General features: G+C 37.3%; 1 protein-coding gene across 2 annotated transcripts in view; it reads left to right on the top strand.

The window, feature by feature from the left end:
* The first annotated feature begins 1,632 nt into the window (after positions 1-1,632).
* Positions 1,633-16,902, top strand: part of LOC136263250 (FRAS1-related extracellular matrix protein 3-like) — a 51,529-nt gene continuing 36,259 nt past the window's right edge. The window contains exons 1-3 of one of the 2 annotated variants that reach the window (XM_066057758.1): positions 1,633-1,961; positions 3,015-4,221; positions 4,620-4,706. In XM_066057758.1, coding sequence (XP_065913830.1) covers positions 4,680-4,706 — 27 coding nt within the window. In that variant the 5' untranslated portion in view covers positions 1,633-1,961; positions 3,015-4,221; positions 4,620-4,679. The remainder of the gene's footprint in view (positions 1,962-3,014; positions 4,222-4,619; positions 4,707-16,902) is intronic. The other variant, XM_066057756.1, reaches the window with a different exon arrangement.

The following is a 16,902-nucleotide window of genomic DNA, read 5'->3' as shown; positions in this document are numbered from 1 at the left end:
TACAAATAATTGAATTTTTCTTGTCAATAGAAATCCTAGAATAAGATGGGAGAGAAACTTATCTGTTTACCTATACTGTACAACCAAGAGTTCGTAATACTGATTTGTATGGGGGAGAGTGTCTAACTCTCAGTATGGCCTGTACAAACACCCTGCATAAAGTTCACCTTTCATCAAATCAACACCTTTACTGGGGGGTAGAAAACTGCTGATTAGTGTTGCTGAAGAAGGTAAAGCCTTTGTTCTGAAATAAGGCCGAGGTGTTACTTAAGCAGGGTGTTTGGTGAATGCATTCAAGTTAGACACTCTCCACCTTATTATGAACTCTTGGTACAACTTCAAAGGAAAATGAAGAAAACATAGAGATGAATCAATAAAATCACTACAGTAAGGTGAATTACAGACTAGTGAGATCTTGGTTAATTAATGACAGTGGTTGGAGATTAAGTGTGGTAGTTTCTTGTTCTTGAATATGTTACAAAGTAGAAGTACAAATCAAAATGGGATATCAATTTCATTATGAAAAATTTGTATACATAAATAATCTAGCATTACTATTTCATTTGTCCTCCACTTAAACATGCTACAACAGTACTAGTGTCAGTACATTGGCAGTGAGTCTACCTTGAAATTTCAACTCTAGAGTAGATCCAACACAGGACAGCCCGCACTGTAACAAATACATGTGATCCCATTGTAATTTCATGGACCAGCTGGACTGGGAATCACTTGAAAATAGATGAACAAATTTAACCTGTTTTGTTTGAAGTGAAGCATGTGAAATGTTACACTTAAGAATTCCTAGGATTCTTAGGTGGTATGTAATTAATGTGTGCTCCATTTCAGGTCTGACTAGATACATTGAAATTACACACACATCCTGGTCCAAATCACATTTGCCTGGTGGCTACAGGCATGGTTTCACATGCGGCTTATAATAGAGATTTGGCTGATCTTGGAGTTTTGGCATTTAGCCTGATTCAAGGCTAGCAGTCAGACACATCCTTGAATTGTGCAACAGATAAAATCAGCTCACTATTGATCATGAATACGGCATTAGTCCACTGCACCAGCTGTTAATATATAAATAACTCCATGCATACACTTCAGTGATGTTTGCAGAATATACCCTCCTTGCGGTCTGCCAAAATATTTTTAATTCAGCTGGCTCTTTCCTGTTACCATTATCTTCCTGCTTGCTTTATTTATACACTGACTTATGACTTGAAAGACCGGCCCAGACTGTTTTCTAAAGTCTAAATAAGAAAAACAGCTCACATAAAGTTCCCTTCCGTATGGATGAACATCACTGATACAGCTCAACCCACAATAATACTTCGTTACTAATGACAACCAACAAAAACCCACAATCGATCCGTTAATTCTTTTTGTCTTATGTTTAATCACCCACTGGAGATGCCACTGCTAACTTATAAGGGAAGTTTCAGCAATGGTGAGTTGCAAGCTTCAATTTGAGAAAGCGTTCCGTTCCGTGGTTTAGTCCATCATTCCGTTCCGTTCCGTTCCGTTCCGTAGAATAGTCCCCACCTGCGCGCTCGTTTCTAATCCCTGTACTCGATGATGTAACTGGATAGCCTTTTAGGCTTGAGGTTTCAAATCGTATAAATTGCACCCAGCTAGCCTACGCAGCAAGCCGATGAGAGTCTGAGAATATATAGCTAGTTTGACTCTGATAACTGGCTACAATGGCATCAATAATTGGAGTGGTATGCGTTATTTACGCTTGCTTTTCTTTCACTATCGTAGTGTCGGGATGTGTGTGCCTTGACTTTCCTCATTTTCAGTTAACGGATTTACAAGCTATATGCACTGAATATAGCTACAGTAATGATGTGTATGCGGCGCGAGTTGTTGACAGTGACTGGTGCAGGTGCTTTGATTGGAACTGCCGTGAGAATCATACAACTCAAGTTGTGGATGTATTCAAAGGGAATCATCAGGTGCTCTCTGTTTTGCTGCATGTAGTTATCAATTACTTGGTCCTATTTATTTACTTATACCGTACGTGTATAGCTATTACATAATTGGTACTAGCTACTGGACATGCTAGCAAGGGTGATGTCAGTTGTCAGTGTAGGGACAATTACTTTTTAAAAGTAACTCAAAGCTATACTATTATACAAGTACACAAAAACTTGGAATTTTCAACTAGAGTAGGGACCATACAACTTGGGGCGTTTATGAGCTCCTGATAAAAGTACTGAAACAAGCTGGAGAAGTGCATGACAATAAAACAATAAGAAGTGTTATATCCCTACTGTGCAGCTTGTTTCAGTACTTTTATCTATGTGCTATGCATGGTCCCTATATATACTCTAGTTGAAAATTCCAATTCTTTTCTGTGTAGCTACTTGTTTGTTAACTTTTTTTGCAATAGCTAATTATATGACTGGTGAACCCACATAAAGCGCACCTGAAATGGTTCCGCGCGCCTCAGTAGTTTGGTCAGTAGTCTGCAGGGCTTTCTTCTTAAGGCCCCTGTCCGGGGGTTTTGCTGTGTGTATGCTGGCGGTCCATGCGGTGTTTTTGTAGGTCTGTGTAGGCTCTGTAGGTTTAGCTGCTTTTTCTTTTTTCTGCTTAGTTTTGTCATTTATAAATTAAATTAGGTTTAACTTCTAGCTATAGAGATTGGGGAGGATGGGAGTGCCATTAGGGCCGGAATAAAATTAAATTAAAAAAATAAATTTAAAAAAGTTATATCAATTATCGTCTGAAAAATGAAGTATCCATTACGCTTCGCTGTCAGCTATGTTCAACTCGTTACACAGCATTTCGGATCAAGAACCATTCGAAAAGCGCCTCTGGTGGGGTGTAAAGGATCTTTTCTTTTACAAAAACAATTAGTTCAGTAAACCAAGTGCGTGCCCACAGCCGGCCTTAGGCCGGTTTAAAAAGCATTGCATATCGCTGTGGTGGTTGGTCTGTAAGTTATACTGTCAGTTGATTGTAGTCAGTATGTGATGAACTGTTTATATTGTTGGTTCTTGTGGTAGGTTCAGCAGTTTGATGTCACATGACGTTCGGTTACGACGATCGTCAGTGGGTGCCTGCTCTAGAAGTTAAATGGAATAGCATAATAGACTATAGCTAGTTGTATGCATGCAAGCAGCATTTGTTTACACTAATACAGGTAGCTGTAGGCCTTGTGTGCATACAATTTTCATATTTTTGTTTGATAATGTCTCACATGAACGCCTGAGCGTGTTTCTTGTGTGTGTAGTTCAGTTGATGTTATGCTCTACCATCAAATATTGGCTGGCTACCCCCATGGTTACATAGCTGAATTCACGCTCTGCAAAAAGACATTTGTAACAGCTGAACTCTCTGCTGGGTGACTTGTAACACAGCTGAACTCTTTACAGGGGACTTGTAATGTAGTTGAACTCTCTACTGAGTGACTTGCAATGTAACTGAACTCTCTACTGGCTGATTATAACTTATAATGTAGCTGAACTTTCTACAGGAAGAGACTTGTTAACTCTCTACAGGAGACTGGTAGTGTAGCTGAACTCTCTACTGCATGACTTATAATGTAACTGAACTCTCCTACAAGGTGACTTTTAATGTAGCTGAACACTGTATAGTGTTACACAGTTGAAGTCTCTACAGAGAAATTTGTTATGTAGCTGAACTGGAACTCTACAAGGAGACTTTTGTAATGTAGCTGAACTCCCTACTGAGTGACTTACAGTATTATGTAGCTGAACTCCCCTTAAATCATTACTCTTTTATTTTGATGACCCACACTTGAATTTCATTGCACTTGTTTGGTAATTTGTGTTGTAATATAATTGTGGCATACCATAATATGCATCAGTACATGGTATAGTAAGCACTTATTAGAAAATTCTGTTTAAAAATTCACTAAAAGTATTTGGGATAGCACTTTTGGGCTGGATTATACCGATCTACCCATGACCTAATCAATAATGAGCTGCTGTGAAGGAAAAATGAGGCTGGTTTCTGAGGGATATATTTGGGCAGAAAAAATGTAAATCTTTATGACTTATACTATACACCACCACTGTACTATGTGATATTTTACATATTTTGGCTTGGTGCAGACTCTGAGTAATGTACAGGCATATTATATGTGTACTAACTTGGGGTACTGTATATTGCAAATATGATCCAATTAGATTGGTAGACACTACTACCCTGGACCCCTACCAGCCAAGCTGCTAGAGGCACTTTTATGGGGTAAGCTCATTGATATAAAATTTAACAGAGGCTCTACCCCTTCTCCTCAACCCCCCACATATCAAAACTGTCTCTTTACTATTCTGTATTTCCTTATAAGGTCTTTCAACATGGTTGTTGTAAAACTGCCAAATATGGTGCTTGTTTGGTACCATAGTATTAACCACAAGATTACCTATGCTTACTACATAGTACTAATTGTAAAATTCATTGCTGTGTTCAAATTCAATACGAACTCCTAGTGTGTTATAGTAGTGTGGTTACTACCTCACATCTATGAATACATCATAATACCAACCAGACTAAACAGTTTTGTAATGTGTATACACATGTGACTGGTACATCTTATGTACAAATAACTAAGTTTTAATAAGTTTAGCAAATGTAGATCATTCTAGGGTGATTGTTTGTGTGCTCATCCCATTTAATGCTCGCCAGCTGCTGTTCTATCCATTGCCATGGGTGCCATGCAGAGCTGTTACAAGGTAAATAAAGTATAATTACTATATAGCATGTAAATATTTGTACAATCTGCAAAAGATAAGTTTTGCTTATTTCGTTATTCCGCAATTCCGTTATTCCGCGTTTTACTAATTTCCGAACTTTACACAGGGTGTTTGTACAGGCCATACTGAGTGTTAGATACTCTCCCCATATAAATATTATGTACTTTTGATATTATGTGCCAATTAGCAAAGTCATTAGCTCACAGTGTGTGAACACCTCTGGCTATATAGACGTTATATACAAAATACTAATTGTTGTTTACTTATAATCTATAGTATTACAATCAGTTGGTTACTATGGGTTTCATTTCTTTTTCAATGATTTATTATTTTTATATAACCTATCCCAGCCCTACATGGTTTTGATTTAGCCATGACAGTTTAATAGTCTGCGCATGCATATTTTATGAATGCTTATTTAGAACAACAGGATTACAAACAACCCCTCTACTGAGTTATGACACAGAGTCAGAGAGGGATTTATTTTAGCTATTATGCAGGTAATGCTTAATGTAATAACTTTGTTTCTGCTCTTTATAATTTGCTTAGAACTTGAACTTGTAAGCTGTAAACCATGCTGCTATACTAGCAAACAATATACTAAACCACAATGAGAAAAATCAATTGATTGTAAAGACATGCAGCTAGATGATGCCTCCACATGCAGTATTAGTCTACCATGAATGTTGCTTTCCACGCCTTACTTACTACATGCATATAGACTGGTGTGGTTCACCTGTTTGCACAATAAAAGTAAGCAGCATCATCACAGGTCTATACTGATAATTTACAAGGAATGATTATATTAGTCATCCTGTTTAATAGGTTAGGTTACTCAAAGGCAATGTTAAAAACTGGATATCCTCACTTTTGAATGGCAGGATACAGCATGTTATTTTAGATGGTGTTTACTCTCCCAGATGTCCAGTTTAGTCAGGTGTTCTCCTGAACACAGTCCTTGGCCCTACTCTGTTCTCTATCTATAGTGCGCTGCTCCTGGCATTCACAGGAAAATGTAATGTTATTGTTTACATAAAAAATTCTACTATATCCACAAGTGGTAGTTTAGGCATATATACATAAACGAACTACCAGCAATTATAATACATGGCTCTATAAAACTAATTGCTGATGATTGTATATGTTACTAGGCTATACGCACAGCTGACAGCAATGCAAACAATGCAAATAGACTACAAGAGGGCCTGTGTGCCCTACAAGATTGGCAGCAAATGTGGTTGATGAAACTGAATGCAGCCAAATGTCTTGTTATGAGTGTTTCACACCCTAGAAGTAAGATAATCTCCTCTTCTAATGAACATTTCAAAACTTTGGGCATAATAATTCAGAGTAACCTAATGGCATAAATATATCCAATCTATTTCCTGCAAAACCAACCAGACAATATAGTTTTGCTAAAGCATAATCTAAAAGCATCATTGCAGTTAAGAGAAAGAGTCTACCTTACCACAACAAAAAGAGTGTTCCAATAGTACCTATACTATCTCTGTCTTTAGTCAGCATTAAAACAACTATTTCAAAAAAACGTCCCTATAATGAGAGAACATGGACCACAAATCTATAAATGACTCCAATGCTATTCAGTATTAGGGCCTGTGGTCTGATTTTGTATGATCAAACTAAACCGGTCCCTACATGATTCAAGTGATTTCCAGTTGTAGCTCATTTAGCATCTCTGTAACACTGGCATCATATGTATGTATACTATCCTTTTACATATCTAGTAGCAAGTCTCTGTACTTTCTCCATCATTTATTAGGTGTGGACTCCAGACTGTGTTGGCATATTCAAGTTTAGGTCATACCAATGTACACAGCATAATTTATATACAAATACTACCTGTATTTTTTCTGTCTATGTTTTGGTGTTGGAATTAATTTTACACTCAATAACATCCTAAAAAAGAACACCAATCTACTATCAGAATATATTCCGGAGTCTTACTCCCAGAAATCACAACATCAACTACAATTACGAAGAAGTACTTGCATTACAGAACAATTTAGTTAATCTGAACAAGTGACTTGATCTGGTTTGTAGACTTAGTTAATCTGAACAAGTGACTTGATCTGGTTTGTAGTCTACAAACCAGATCAAGTCACTTGTTCAGATTAACTAAATTGTTCTGTAATACAAGTACTTCTTCTTAATGTCATCACCAAAATCATGGAACTCTTTGCCATGCCACATTGTCGAATGCACCACAGTAGAATCCTTAAAATTATCATTACAAAACTATTACAGTACTTCATAGTATAGCTGTATCTGTGCATGATCTTCATCTTTGAAGCTTTCATAGGTTATTATATTGAATCAGATAATAAAGCTACAGCACAAGTTGCTGTCAGATCTTCACTGCTGGACACTGCATGTAAAGCCATATAACAATTACCTTTTTTTTTTAAGGAAGTGGTTACTGAACCGAACTTTTTCTCTGCGGATAACACACAATAACTGACACTCATCCATCTATATGAGTATCTAGTAACTAGTTGCATGTTAGGGTTTGTATGCCCCCAAAATTTGACATTAAAGCATGCATCTAGTAGTGTCCCAAGTATTCAACTTTAGGGCACGCGAAAAGTAGTATTAGCGTTAGGGTTAGAGTCGGGTTCAGCTTTGGTTTCTTCTTCACCATTTAGGTTCTTCTTACTATAATATTATACAACTTACTTATAAGATAGAAAAGTAATGGAAGTGGGTAGTTAGCAGCAGTAGCACAGTGATTAGCACACTGCATGGCTTAGCACACTGGTAGACCAGGGTTTGAGTCCTGGATGAGTTGTGTCTTTTTTTTTTTGTTTTTGGAACCCCTTTTTTTGTCTAAGTTTGACTTATTGAACTGACTTTCGGTTCAGTATCCTCTACCCTTTTATTATTATTTTATTTTGTAACTGATGGGCATCCTGCAGCTGGCATGGACAATTGACAGTATTGAGAGTAACGCGTTACTTATGTAACACGTTATGTGATAATTATAACTTTTGTGGTAACAAAGTGATATATTGAAATATGCTATACAAATAGGTAATAGCTATAACTCAAGTTACTTTACTTACAAATGTAATGCATCACCTAAGTGTTGAAGTGACAGTAACAAGTCTAATATTACTTAATATTATTACTACAAGTAACAGTTACTAATCTCGTTAGTAATCTACTGAGTAGCACCTAGCCACAATGAAGTAACAAAGCAAACCTTATTCAACAGCTTATTACTTAAAGCCAAGATCTGCAAATTTCCGTCATGTCACATGGTAAGGTGGTAGTTTTGCACATGACAGCTTAAGGCTGTGGACACTAAGTAATATGATGTATTATTATAGTTACTTTATTGTAATAGGTAAGGCCATACCTATTTGAAAAGTTGTTGCTCAGATTTATTTTACAACAAAATGGGCCAGTTGGTAGGCAAAAAAACAAAAACAAAAAAAACAGCTAGTTACAATTTTAGATGTGTACATGCTTATGATTTCTGGTTACAAACCATTGATAGATCAGTAAGTCACATTAAAGCTGTATGTAATACATAACTATTAAAAACAGATGAAACATAGCCAGTAGCTCAATGAGCACTGCACTGCTGCTATCATAGATATTTCCTTTGTCACTGAGGGGTGATGAACATGCTGGTTTTACATTTACAGATAGCTAGCATTAAATTAATTTTGAGATCAAAATTGTATCAACTGACTGTTCTATTAGAGTATCTCAATCTCTTGCAGGGTGTCATGTGATCTATTTTTTTTTCTTTTCTTAATTAAAATCTGTGCAAAATTGGGTCAGTTGAGTCTGATCAACAACTGTTAAAATAGGTATAGCCTAATATGTACCTGTATTAGTTGCAAGTAGTATCATACAGTACGATAGTTACTGTATAGTAGCATAGATACTACACCTCCCGGGTGTAGTATCTATGATAGTAGGCAGTGTTGGGAGCAACGCATTATATTAATACTTTTGTGGTAACTAAGTAATATAACGAAATACGCTATAAAAACGGGTAATATAACTCAAGTTACTTTACTTACAAATGTAACGCGTTACCTAAGTAATATAGTTACTGTAACGAGTCTAATATTATGTTATATTATTACTACAAGTAACGAAGTTACTAATCTCGTTAATTATCCTCTGAGTAATGCCTATCCACAACGAAGTAACGAAGCCTACTGAATAAAGCTTATTCATCAGCTTCTTACTTACAACCTAGATTTGCACACTGTCCAACAACACAATCATGTCACATGATAAAGTGGTAGTTTCACACGTGACAACTTAAGGCTGTGGACACAAAGTAATATAATATGTAATATTACTTTATTTTATGGGTAATATGTAATTGTAACTAAATAGTTCAGTTGCAAGTAATATGTAATATGTAACTAGTTACTTTTACAAAGTAACTTACCCAACACTGATAGTAGGGACCACAAAGGAGTAGGCGACTAGGCATGGCCCACGAAATAACATCACCCAGAAACCATCCTCAATATTTTCCCTGATGACAATGAGGCAGTGTTGGTTAGGAAAACTAAGCCCAAATAAGCTTTCAGATCAACTCTGAATGCTTTCAAGACGTTACTACAAAATATATATTTAAATTATTTAACGAAATTTTCTAGTGACTGATTGATTACTGACTGACTACCTGACTGACTGATTCCTTCAGACAACCGCAACTCAATAACGGCTAAGGCTATGGGCTAAGTTTTTCACTGTTTGATGTCGCTTTAGCCCGAGAGGTGCCTTTTGGCATACCGTAGTACGTACAATGCTGGCATTCATCGTGGACTTACCAGTGTCCTCCTTTGTGTCCTATTCATCTTTGCTGACAGCGAAAAGTGTCAATTTGGCCGTAGTACATGATGGCTTCCCTTTGTATTAACAGAAACAAATCTAGACAATAACCTGCAAACTGATGTAATTTTCTTAGATTTTGCCAGGACTTTTAACAAAGTTGACCATTTCTGTTTACTTCACAAACTTGATCATTATGACATGCGTGATAATCTTCTGTTCTGGCTAGAAAACTTTCTAACTCGAAGAACTCAACGTGTCACCGTAGAAGGACATTACAGCTCTACAACCAACGTCACCTCAGGGATACCTCAAGGCTCTGTCCTAGCTCCTCTACTGTTCCTGTGTTTTATAAATGACCTACCAGAGGGCATTAAAAGCAGAATAAAACTGTACACTGACAATGTACTCCTGTACTCAATAATCACAACACCATATGATTGTCACCAGTTACAAGCTGACTTGCACACTCTAGAACAATGGGCTAAAAAGTGGAACATGATATTTAACCCTTCCAAATGTGAGTTTCTTAGAGTCACCAATAAAGCAAATCCCATTCACATGTCTTACTAATACAGAATGAAAGGATTAAAGAAGTTCCTCATGCTAAATACTTAGGAGTTACTATAGACCAACACCTAACATGGAATGAACATATAAGACAGATCACAACAAAGGCTAACAATGTCAAAAGTTTTCTCCAGCGAAACCTAAAGTCATTTTCCGTAAATGTCATAGCTATCTGTTACCAAAGTATGGTAAGATAATGCAATCCTTGACTATGCATCAATAATTTGGTCACCATATATGCAGAAAAAACATTCAAGCTCTGGAATCTGTGCAAAGGAGGTCTGCCAGATTCTCACCCTACAATAGTGTATCTGAAATGCTTACTAATCTTCATTGGAGCTCTCTTGCTGACAGATGAAAAGAACAAAGATTGCTGATGCTATATAAAATAATTCACCATCTAGTAGATATTGACGCTGACTCCCTACTTCCACCTCGCCCTTGTAGCCATTCTACACGTGGACACCCAGAGATTGTTACAGTTACCAGCAAGAATTAGCTAATGCTTCTTTTTTTCCAAGTAGTATCAAGTTATGGAACTCGCTATCAATTGATGATGTAAATATTTCTGATCTCAGCCAATTTAAGCAAAGGATAACAGGACTGCTCTGATAAATTTTGTAATATAATCACTTTGTGCATATATGCTCCTTGTGAGGTTGGCACAGTAATAAGTAATTATTAAATTGTCTGTATATTCATAATGGCCATTTTGATTGCAGAGGTGCATGCTTTTCAAACAGTTCTTGATTCTTACTGCTGTGTAACGGGTTGAACATAGCCGACAACAAAGCGTAATGCACCTATCAATGTTAATCCCCACCCACCCCCTCCCGGGAATTATAAGGGATTAGTAGGGGATTTGATCTTTCAAAAGATCAAATTCCCTTCCCACGGGGCATGATTTATGATCAAATCCCCAACTACACACACGGGCTTCACATTAGGGATCATATGGGGATTTGACTTGCTACAATTTTTAGACTGCAGCTCACAAGACTGATTCCAAGGTTGATTTCAAAAGTAAATGTAGTGCTTGAAAAATCAAGCTATACAACTAATCATTAATGTGCAAATCATTCATAACGTAGCTATTGATTTTTTTTTTACAACTTGAAAGCACTTTGTTACAATATGTAATAGTCAAAACAACAACAACAATTACTTACACTCAAGAACACCTTCACAATCTCCACAATACCAGGAATCATACATATCACACATAATCCATAACTCTTCTTCTGTAACATTGTCATACTTCTTTTCACACTGTCCACAGTATGTGTCAACATTAACCATATTTTCATCGTCAGTCTGGTCAGATGGTAAACTAACTGATGATGATGGGTCAAATGGTAAGGTAACAGCTACAGGATTCAATTTTTTTAGCTTGCCTTGTAACAACTGCCTTTGCAGCTCCTCACTTGTGATTTAACAACACCGTATGAAGATGGTCTAACCAAAACATTACACTATCTGATGTAAGCATGACTTTCTTTGACAGTCAATGTATAAATGTATCTAAAGGAGGGTAGTTAATCAACTTAGAAAATTCTTGCTTGATGATCGTAGAAGGTGGCTGCATTATCGATTTAACACATTCAGAATTATTAACATTGATATATATATGAAGTCTTGTAATGTCCTGGTCTTTCGTTATCCTTAGCAGGAAAAGGAAGTGTTGTAATTGGTGGTCCGCCTACATACCAATTCACAGGCTCAGTAGGCTCTCCTTTTTTGCACACTGGATGCATACACCCTGGCTTATAGCAACATGTTAACATAAATATGTATTGTGATGGTAAATGACCAATCATATGGCTATTACGAATATTCCAAATGGTCTGAAACTCTTTATAAATGTCTGGATATGTTTTTTGTAAAGCTAATTTTTCTTTTTTAGAGCCTTTCAAGAAAATGATTAATTTTTTCCGGTTTACTGTGTACTCAGAACTGTACTCACCTTTGTACAATTGTATAGTAGTTGCACCACACGGACATCCATTGACCCTATTAATATATGCATCAATAGCCAAATTCAAATTTCTTTTCGACTTTTCTGGATCAATTTCTCCTGTAGTCTCATCCATGCAGCTTCCACCTATAGTGGAAGGAATAAATGTATTGGCGTGACCCAAATAAGACAGCCATTTTGCAATTTCACTCTGTTAAGAAAGGACGATCCACTACTCCTAGTTGTCACTAAAGTAACTGTTTTTTTCTTTAGCAATATGATGCTGTGTCCAAAGGAACTGGACTTCTTCATGGTTTGGGCCTTCGTCTGTTGCCCCATCGACCCTTATACATTCAATTTGTTTGTGTGCACCACTCAAGGGATTGATAAAAGCTGAAGACAGTTCAAGCTTAGACTCCAACATGCATAAATCTGCCATGTGCTGAGTAGGGTTCTATTGGTGAAGCTTGGCCGCTTTCACTACCCCAACACAAATTTCATCAGTCGTAGAAGTGTGCGTAAAGTTAACAGCTACAGGATTCAATTTTTTTAGCTTGCCTTGTAACAGCTGCCTTTGCAGCTCCTCACTTGTGATTTAACAACACCGTATGAAGATGGTCTAACCAAAACATTACACTATCTGATGTAAGCATGACTTTCTTTGACAGTCATTGTATAAATGTCAGTAAAGGGAATGATTGAAGGGATTTCAGGGGAATGTGGGAGCATATTTACAGTACCTAGTTGAAGCATAATTGTGGCAAGATTGAATCTGGAAACAATTTGAGATAAATGACTGAGACCTGGAACTAGGAAATAGCGAACAAACTTACAGTGATGTACAAACCAATTATTTTTTATTTTTTAGATCAAACTGTTGTTTTATAAGATTTTAAGGTGATCATTTGATAGTAATAGTGGACTATAAAAATGACCTTAACTAGCTATAAGTTGCAATTTTAGTGGATCACAAGTGGAAAATTTTTGAAAATGGTAATCTCAAGACTGGATCTTGAGGTACTTTTAGTCAAATCCCTGCAAACATGCACAGCACAAGTATGTAATTTTTGACTTTATTCTTTTCTGTGGTGTAGCTTGTCATTTAGTCTTGACTTTTACAACTAACCAAATCACCATTTACAACTAGCCAAAAGTCATTAATTTTACAACTAGCTTTTTGGCCACAACTAGCCCCTTTTTTTAGCCCCTGCCGTGCAGAGACATCTTCCACCTGGAGTCTTGCTTGATGCATAAACAGGTAGTGCATACATATATTATACTTTATAGTAGGCATTCCAGCCCGATTTTTAAATTTTAGAAAAACGGGCTTTTTATATGCTCAATAGATAGGGTATTGATTGCTGATCTTAGAAATATATAGTTTGTTGGGTTGGAATTAGCTACTTTGGCATGCACATGCTTAAAAACTGAAAAAGGTACATTTTTTCTCCAGGGCTCCCCATACATTCTAAAGGGGAAAATGGCACAATTGAGCCATCTAGCAATCTGGACTATCTTGAAACTGTAGTTGCTTCTAGTTTGTACATGTAATGAGAGTAACTTCAGGTCTTATTGGATCTCAGCAATCTTTGTATACTTTGTGGTGAGCAAATATGCTTCACCTATTGCACACTTCTCAATACAATGCAGTGGCGGATCCAGATGGGTATCTGGGGTTTCGACAGAAACCCCCTTTTAATTTAGCTCAGTGGCAGTCTAAACACATAAACATTGCTGCACTGACAATTTGTCATAGCAAACAACTGTATACCACTGTATTTTAGTGACATGCATGCAGTTGCACTTAATTAACACCATTTATATCTATTAAACTTTCAGCAACACTTCACTTTTCATCTCCAACTGCATTAAAAGCGATCGAGATGCTCTAATAGAGCATTCATGTAACTACTCTAATAGAGCAATCAAAGCTACAGTTTGTAGTCACCATATTTGCCCTATAGTTAGCTATAGTGTTTACAGTTTAAAGCATTGGATTTATTGCAATTGGTAACTTAAAATAGCCTAAAATCCTCTCAGAGCTTCTAAAATCTCAAAATTTTCTGGAGAAATGTCATCAGATGTCTTATTCAGCTATACTAACTTTCAGAAACCCCCTTTTAAAAATCCTAGATCCGCCACTGCAATGGTGTATACCTATATAGGCAAGTGGCTACCTCAAGTTGGTAAAAACATCAAGTTAACAACTTATAAAGGTAAACAACTAAAGTGGAGGTGCCACAATGTTTCAACAATACCTATGGTGGAGTTTTGGTTCAATTATGGCATTGTTATGCCGACTTTGAAGTGGTTCATACTTTTGACCTGATGACTCAGCCATCAGAAAATTGCTCTGGAGCTGAAAATCGCTAACCCGAGTGAAGTAAATACGCACTTTAAAGTAAGCACCAGTGACTACCTTCCACCCGACAGTACGTTTTTAAAAAGTTTTAAGGTATTCTACATATATTACAAGGCTTGAAAAGATTACAAAACAACACAAAACGTACTATATGTAACGCGCACGATAAAACTAAGATTTTCATGATGATCAGCGTGGACAAACCCCACAGCGATTTTCATCCTCATTGGAGCTCAGACGACGGAGCAATCCCAAGTTAAACACGAGTTGTCATTTTGTGCCAGGGTTCTATTGGGGAATATACGGAGAATTTTTTTATTAAAAAATCTCGGATACTGGAATGCCTATTTATAGTGTAACTGTGCATAATATCTCCACTAGACTGTAGGCTGATTTCGTTTCTTTTCTCTTTTCTATTCCGGTTTTTATAACTATCCAACGTAAACAAGATCGTCATCGTTTCTTCTACCAAACTGCTTTCATATCCATATGCGCAAGTGCAAGGGGGTGTCACGTCGGCTCACGCTGTAGGTAGATCTGCGACCGCGGTCAAAGTCTTGACCGGGGAAAATTTCACCTTGACCCTTGACTTGCAGCATTTATCGTCTTTGACCTGTGACTTGAGCATTTCTTGTCGAACTTCTGACCTACACTTATTTCTCTATTTTCCTATACGCGCCTGCGCTTGTAACCTAGTATAATATTTTCTTAGTGCGTGCTACCAGCAGCTGGGAGAGAAAAATCATTATAATTACGGCGAAATGCCTGTTGGAGCTTTAAAACATCTTCTTAGAGATCCTTACCTCTTGTGAGTTACGTATAATCCCGTAAACTTGATAATAGCTACGTATAGTTTTCGATTGTGGGTTTCGAATCTTCCGTATCGTCTTGACCCTTGACCCACTGTAAGAGCTATTTAGTGGCCTTGACCGTTGACTTAGAGTTTGACCGCGGTCGCAGATCTACCTACAGCAAGAGCCTGAGTGACACCCCCTTGCAAGTGTCTACAGGGCTAACACTATACCTTGGCTGATGTGCTGATCTATCGCGAACATTTTAAGCCAAATTGTAACGTTGTAGACTGTGCAGACTAATCCAAACGGAAGTTATGACTGCGAATGTAAGCGCCTGTAGGTTTTTTTCCCCAGGCTTGATGGACTGCCCTTGCCTACCACCCCCAGCACAAAGAAAGACACGTGCTGGACAACTGTAAAAGACAAGAAAAACAGAGTAACACAGCCAGCATGTTACTCTGACAAGCGGGAATCCACTTGCACTAAATCCATTGGTGGTGGAGCCCTAGTGTAAGCACCAATGGATGAACGTGCACCTCGAATGCACTGAATAGCCGAGTGGAGCAGAGAAAAGCCAAGACAACACCGAAGCCAACCCAGGACTAGAGTATTCATCACCCCACTTAGCCGATAGGAGGGAAGCCAGACGCTTGTAGAAAACTGTGGCTTCATGAGCCAACCCCCTGTTGCCGACATGATGATAGGTATAAAAGAAGCATGCTCAACCTCACGAATTCTCTGACCATAAGCTCGACGCTTGATATTCTCATTTATGATTGTAAAACTCACAAATTTGAGTATAAAAACAATGTCTTTAGATTATTAATTACTGTTTTTCATTGAATGTGTCAGTGTTGATTGAAGAATACTATCAAAATCATTTAGGGAAAAAATATCATTGATTGGTAGTTGATTCCATAGGGTAATTGATCTTGGGTAAAAACTAAATTTGTATGCATCAACAGTAGCAGATGGTTTGATGAATTTATCCTGGTTTCCTCGTAAACATCTTGTAGAATGTACAATATAACTGGGGATAGGAAGCTCTACTAGGTGATTGACAATCTTGTAGAACATCAAGAGATGAAGCCTTGTATGGTGGTACACTATGGATTTTAACTTCAGTGAATTTAGGATATGTGATATACTACTTAATCTGCGGTAATTTGACACAATAAAACGAGCAGCACGCTTCTGAATAGCTTCTAGTTTATTGATGTAGTATTGCATGTGTGGGGACCAAACTGTCACAGCATAGTTTAAAATTGGTAGAACAAATATCTTGTAGGCATCTAGCTTAACTCTTTGGTTACGGTGTTTCAGATTTCTTCGTAAGAATGCTAAAGTGTTATTAGCTTTTTGGCAAACAGTGTCCACATTATGGTTGAATGGAAGCTTGCTATCAAAATTGATACCCAAGTATTTAGCATTTACAACAGGATTCAGTTTTTTGCCATGGAGGGCGTATCCCGTAATGTAAGGATTATGTTTTAATGTGATTGTTAATATCATGCATTTCTCTATATTGAATTTCATCCCCCAGGTCTCTTCCCATATTTCCAGTTTTCTCAAGTCTTCTTGAAGCATTTTAGCATCATCCGGTGTATCAATCTTTCTGTACAAAATACAGTCATCAGCGAATAAACAACAGGAAGATGATAAATTGGTGGTGAT

This window comes from Dysidea avara, chromosome 8, assembly GCF_963678975.1.
Source record: "Dysidea avara chromosome 8, odDysAvar1.4, whole genome shotgun sequence".
Classification (NCBI taxonomy): Eukaryota; Metazoa; Porifera; class Demospongiae; order Dictyoceratida; family Dysideidae; genus Dysidea; species Dysidea avara.
The sequence above is the reverse complement of the archived record's forward strand: the minus strand, read 5'-3'. Positions and strand labels throughout refer to the sequence as shown.